The following is a 6,876-nucleotide window of genomic DNA, read 5'->3' on the forward strand; positions in this document are numbered from 1 at the left end:
TAGCAAAGGAAGCAGCTGGACTGTTTCATATGGAGGGGGTTTATTAATTAATAAAAGTTAATGATAGGATTAAACCAATAGCCAACCCAACTGGAGAAGACAGCGTCCCAGCCGGCTATATTTAATCATTAGCAATTAATACGTTTTCTGCTAATATCCTCTAGGATTCTAGATGACTTAGTGGTGAAAGAGAATGAAGACAGAGGGCAGGAACACTTGTAAGTGTCCAAGGGCATTTTGCTCGGAAAACAAGAGATAGTGCAAATTTATTTAAGAAAATGTTCATAAACAAGTGACAGGCACACTTTGAAGCGATTTTGTGGAAACAATGGCAAAACTGACAAATGTTCTTTGCTTTGGGGGAGGGGCACCTTTTTAAAGCAGAAAAAAACACTTCTGGAGAGAGAAGGGGGAAAAAACACAGGGGGTTGGGAAAAAAAGCAAAAGAAAAATTATTTTAGACTCCAGGCAGCAGCAGATGCAGCAGCAGATGCAGCAGCCCTTGCAAACACATCAGCCCTGCACTATAGAAGATTTGGACGTGAAATGCTTCAGACCACTCATTTGCTATTTTCTTAATTCTCGCTCTTCTTTTTCCATATGAATCAAACAGTCTTTTGTCCTTCAGGGTTTGATTTGATCGCTACTGTTCACATTTCACTTTTGTATTTTCCTCTTCCTATACCATTACTCATTGAGTGCCCTGTGAAATTACAATCGTACATTTTCAACTCAGCAACCCATTTGCAGTGCAAAAATAGGGTCTAAATAATGGCTGAATTAGCCCTACTGGACAGTTTCAGATGTAACACTCTGTAATAATTATATTGCAGGCTGGATTAGGATGCTATTATCATAATCTGGACGTTTACAATTATCTGTAATTTGCAAAGATGCGCCAGGTCTTGATTACAGCAGTTTTTTTTTTTTTTTTTTTTTTTTTTTTTTGTACCACGCTAACCATCACTAAACAGTGACAGTAATAACAGCTAATTTTGCTGGCAATATAAGAGGTGCTGGGGTGTGCAAACAATTTCACACCTGGATGTGCTCACTCAACCAAGAATATAGAGAAAGAGCTTCTGCCCTGAGACTCAGAAAAATATTCTCCTGTGCTTCGGTTCAGTATAGATTTCTAGACTCTGATCATTGCTTAAGAGATATTCACTGAGGGTAAGTTTTTATTTCTTGCATACTTCAAGGAACAGTTCTTATTTCTCTTCTCACACTTTCCAAGACATACATGTTGCCGTTATAATTTATTATGGGCTACAACTTTGCTTTATATGTTGTTCAATGCTGACCTTTTATCCCCTTTAACAGTAAAAAGCGTTGTTCTGGTGAGTGAAAGGATTCGAGTGAGGATGGAATCCTTAAGTATTCGTTTGTCTTTCTTGTTTTCTATGTTGTTGATGTATTTGGTGTAGCTTGTGACTGAAGCCTGGGAAAAGGACATGTTTCTATAAGGTGTGGAGAGACTCGGCTGGAGATTCCAAGCTAAAATCTATTTGAAAATTATTATTCGCAGCTAATCCTAGGTGAATCCAGAGAGGTCTTTACATGTGGCCATGATTTTAGATTTTGAGGTGACAAGGTATCAAACGGAGCTCGCGATTGTGCTCCTTTAGAATCACAGGCATGCGGACATTTGCAAAGGCAGGTGTAGTCTGATGAATCTCTGGACAGTGTAGCCCTTCAACATCTTTCCTCCACTTGGGGGAAGGTTTCCGAAATAGCCGGCCTCAAGCTCGGGTGTGGAGGCGGTGGAGGTTGGAGGGGCTATGAGGATCTTGGAGTTACTGCCTGCGGAGCACAAACGCTGTGACCTTGGGGTTGGAGGGGCGTGATTGGCTGAGACGCAGAACCGAGCTGGGGAGCCAGAAAACCCAGATTTAGGAACGCACCAAGGAAGACTCCGGCAAGAAGCCATGCTGTTCTATCTATAGATGACGCTGTTTCCTGACCCTGTAAATGTTGTAAGCAGCTAGAGATGTTAAGCGCCTGAGAAATCTTTGGCTTCCCATCTCAGTGCAAAAAGGCCTTTCTCCAGCGGCAGAAACCTTTTGACTAAGTTGTGTCAAAAGATAATGAGATGTTTATTGGTGCCGAAGAGAAGAGAAATCATTCCCTTCACCCCCTCCTTCCTCTACCCCACCCCCAGCTATTGTTCTCTCTCTCCTCCTCTTTATCTCTTTTTAAATAGCAAATATGGTCAGAACGAGGCTCCAGAACTCGAACTCTGCAACCTCTGGAGAAGTTCGAACATGGGGAGGCGTAGTAGGCACCACCACTGGGCGATGTCTTTCGCCCACGCCCCTCCTACTAATCCCTCCCTCGGGAATTCGCTTACCGTAGGGTCAAAACATTCTAAAGAGTGAAAATATTAACCCTTGAGGTTCAGAGGATCCAGAGAAAGCCCAGTTCCAAGGGCAGTCTGGGGCGACTACTTGGCAGAGTTTCTTGTTTAATTAAACTCCTGTTAAGAGATGAAGAGATCGATACAAATGCGTCGTGACAACACCTCCAATATGTCAACATGCATTTGCCGGGTTTCAGAATTTTATGCACTCACAGTGGTTTGGCTTGTATCTGGTGATTTTTTTTAAAGAAAAATTAGTGTTGGTTTCGATGTATGGTAGCTTTCTCCCTAACGTAATTTGAATAATTCAGCAAAGCCCCACTACCAGCTGTACTTCTGCCGCCTCTCCCATTCTTTTCAGCATTATAATTTTGGTTAATTTTCAATTTTAGGTCCTACGTCTCTGCAATTTGTGTATGAATAACAGAATAATTTCCCTCTTTTGTTTCGCCTTTCCTGTTCCTGAATCTAAATAAAGATGGCTTTTTAGTATTAAAAGTGGAAGAAAATTACAGGTAATTATCTTTGACGGTAAAAACGCTGTAATCAGCGGGCTACATGAAAAATTACTCTAATTATGGCTGCATTTAAGAGAATGGAAAAAAACCTTCTTGTGGATAAAAACCTTAAATTGTCCCCAATGTCTGCTTCAAATTGGATGGCACTGCAGCTGGAGGCTTTGTTCAGAATTGATCCCGGGGAGCTACGAACCCAAAGTTTCACAGTAGGAAGGGGGAAAAAAGAAAAGAAAACATTTTTCCTAATGTAACAATGCGAATGCTAGAAAATGACAAGACTGATCGGTTTTAAACCATTCTGAAGACTGACTGAGCGTGGAAGTTGCTCAACAAAAAAAGGAACGGGTATATTGGTAAGTAGTCTTTGCTTTGTGTCTAATTATAGTGACTGTCCTTTTGCACGACTGTATGTCGCTGTCATTATATGGAGCACTCTGAGTATCTCTATTGACTTCTGATAAATGGCTCAGTGGTTTCAAGGTTCATAATTTGAAGGATGCCCAGGTCTGTAGCCATTAATTCTCGCAGTATGGGGCTTCCTGCTTGTATGACAAAAGGACTTTTCATTTTCATTATTTCTGTGCTTTCCCCAAGATCGGAAGGATGTATTTCATTTAGGATAGTGCATTTTCCTACCTAGCTAGCTGGCAATGGGTTTTAAACATTAAGTATATATAATTGTATACTCTACTTTCTATTTTTTTCTTTCCTGTATTTTTAAAAACTGCATCCAAACAAAGACAAATATGGCTGTGTTATTTTGTCTGGGAAAAGAGAAAGGAGAATACTCAGTTTCAGCACCAGAAACTACTGTGATGTCTAGAGGTTAACTTGAGGATAGGTCATTCTAATGTTTAAAAAGTAAATACATGTGTAGAAACTACAATAAAAACATAATATGTAAAGAAAGCTGACAGGCATCTGTGGTTAATGTTAAAGTACTTAAGACAAAGGCTAGCAGTGCAAACTGACATCTTTGCAGGCACTTGATGTTTATATATATATGTGTGTATGTGTGTGTGTGTGTGTATATATATATATGTATATATATATACACACACACACATATATATATATGACTTCCCATATTAGGAAATAGAATTTTTTAAGGATGATAGAAAATATAAGGGGGGAGGGGAAGTAAGGGAGGAGGGAGGAAAGAGAGGGACAGAGACACACACCGAGAGAAATATACAAGACACTCTTAGCATTTTGTGGCTTTTACTCCATATATGAAAGAAGACAAAAACATACAAAGTATATGTACAACTAAAATTCAACAATATATACAGAAATGTTTCGATATAAACGTCCCTATTAGCTTAGTGAATGCCACCAATTCACTTAGTAAAGGTGTCAAAGCAATAGAATGGTGATTCTGATTATTTCCTCCATCTTTCCTGATTCCAGTTCAGGGTTTGGGGGGGTGGGGTGGGGAAAGAGTGGTTTTTGTTTTGTTTGTTTTTTTGTAATCAACCATCATTCCTGGTCATTGCATTTTGATAAAACATGCAGCATTCCCTTTGTAGCAACATTCTAATCTTATAGCCACTTTTTCCTTTTTCTTTAGAGAAGGGCTGTTATGTGAGAGTTTTTCTTTTTCTTGTCAGTCTAGGAATGGTAAATAAAAATGCAGGAGTCCGAAATGCTTCTCTTTCATCATGTAATGTCTTAAACTCATTAAACAAGTAAAAACGCTGCCATGTTTGTGCAGATTCTTCTGGTGGGGGGAAAATCTGTTCTTTAAAAAAGTCATTTTGATGGATACTCCCAAGAAGAAGAAGCTCAGAGCCTGGATCCCAAGGGGTAAGGGCAAATATCCTTACAGTAAGGGGTTTCAGGAGTGCTGGCATAGAAACCAGTTTCTCTCTCTCACACATACTCTTTTTCTCTCTCTGAGATGCAAGATCAATTACTGACATTGCTCAAGAGAGAGGGTAAATGAGAAAAAAAGTGGAAAGGAAAAAAGAAAAGAAAGGTAGAAAGGGAAAGGAAAGGAAAGAAGGAATGGAAGAAAGAAAGGAGAAGTGAAAAGAAAGGAGAGGGAGAGAGAGACAGAGACAGAGAGAGAAAAAGAGAGAATATGAGCCTATTCGGCGTCTCGCCACACTTGTGAGTTCTAAGCCTGCTCCTTCGGCTCTTTTTCGCAGATACAAGCAGGTCCCGGATTCTCCTTTCCTTGTTCAGAGGTTTCCCTAGGGTGTTCCCTTGGACAACTCACATCATCTGTGGTCTCTGCATCGTGTCCTGGTGTGGAGAGGAGTACCAGTGAGAATAGCCAGGCATGTAGCTGTTGGGGGGCATACTGACACCCTTGGCAGAGGCAGAAACGTCCCAGACTGGAGGCAGCGCTGGCGAGCGCGGCGACAGGGCCGCCGATCCCTGAAGGGGGTCGCTCTCATGAGGATTACTGCCCTGCTTCAGAAGTTTCTTAAACTTAGAGCGTTTGTTCTGAAACCATATCTTCACCTGTAAGAAATGCAGCAATCATTAGGCCCATAAACATCAAACCAGTGCTTCTAGTGTCACTTGGAGATTTGGAAGCAATATTTAAAAGCAAAAAGCAAACAAACAAATAAACAAACAACCACTGCAAATGCCAACAAGCCAAGTCCCGCCTCCTTCCACCTCTTCCTAGTCTCTTATACTCCCACTTCCTCCAACCTACTAGGTATCTTGCCTGGATACCTAAAGTCATTGTAATTCTAGAATTGCATGCTAGCCTGGGTATAAAACAACAGTATAAATAAGAAAAAACTGAATGAGATGACCAGGTCGAAAGCCTAAAGAAGGATTTTTAAAAGGAGCCCTTTCAAATCAAAGCCATACAATTGAATGCATCTCCTCCGGTAGTCTGTGTTTTTACATTTAGTCTATGTAAAAAGACTATTTTACTTAGTCATTTGCTCCCTGTACATGCGTAGAAATACGCAAAAGCTGGTCTCTCTATATATGTACAGGGAGCAAATGACTATGAAGGATTAAAGCCTGTACATTTATAATGAAATGCCTTGAATATATCTATGCATATATTGCACATGCCATAGGTTATACACGAAGCATCTTTCTTCAGACATAAATATATCCCCATAATCTTGCAGGGATTAAGGACTGCAGCTCCTTCATTCCCTATTTTGTATGTTGCCTAGCCAAATTGTGGTCAACAATCATCACATGATTGTGAATATAGTAACTAAAAGTCAAAGGACTTCTGAAAATGTGAATCAGGAATCTGGGTTGGGAGCATATTTAGGCCAATATTTCAGATGTACTTTATCTGAAGAAGGAAATTCTATGGTGCAGCTTCCTTTACCTTTAAAATTCCCTAGCCATAGGAATCTACTTTTTCAAGAGGCATACAAGCCATTAAATAGCTGGAATGCCTTCATATCAAACCCCAAATATTTATGAATAGAAATATGAAAAGAGAAAACAGGCTAAATTGAAAAGAAGAGCTTAAGGAACAACTGTCTTAAGTCAACTCAAAATCAGTCTCCAGCAGTAGTCTCATAAAATCTGAGGTCTCCTGGCTGAAGATTACCTACATCAGATGAGGCCTACCTATTCCATGCAGGTAAATTAATCAACAAAAACTGTGGGTGATCGCAGCCTGGCTTTTTGACCAGCATCCTAGTATACTCACCTAAGCTCCTTCTTGTGAAATCTGAAATGCCTTCTGTGTCTTTCAAATTAGTGGGATGGGAGAACTTCAGTAACTGTACTGAACTGTGGCTTCACCTGTTACAATTTGGGTAACATTTCTCTTTGATCTCCAACTCTGCCACTACACCCAAGTCCTGTGCTCCGAGGAGGCAGCTCAGACCACATCAGCCTGTCACCCAGATGACTTAACCACTGTGCTTAGGGAAATCTTCAGAAAACAACCCACCTTGCCATTCCTAGGATGAATAGATTGCACTTTGATGCCTTTACTAAACCTCACTGGAACCTATGCCTACTTTGTTTTTTCTTAGTTCATTTCACGAGTTTTCTTTCTGT

The 6,876-nt window shown here is 40.3% G+C and overlaps 1 protein-coding gene across 1 annotated transcript in view; it reads right to left on the reverse strand.

The window, feature by feature from the left end:
• Positions 1-4,083: 4,083 nt before the first annotated feature.
• Positions 4,084-6,876, reverse strand: part of DLX6 (distal-less homeobox 6) — a 5,520-nt gene continuing 2,727 nt past the window's right edge. Inside the window, exon 3 of the mRNA XM_021674203.2 lies at positions 4,084-5,346. Coding sequence (XP_021529878.2) covers positions 5,095-5,346 — 252 coding nt within the window. The 3' untranslated portion in view covers positions 4,084-5,094. The remainder of the gene's footprint in view (positions 5,347-6,876) is intronic.

Source organism: Aotus nancymaae, unplaced genomic scaffold (assembly GCF_030222135.1).
Source record: "Aotus nancymaae isolate 86718 unplaced genomic scaffold, 86718_ANA_hifiasm-v0.15.2.pri h1tg000025l, whole genome shotgun sequence".
Classification (NCBI taxonomy): Eukaryota; Metazoa; Chordata; class Mammalia; order Primates; family Aotidae; genus Aotus; species Aotus nancymaae.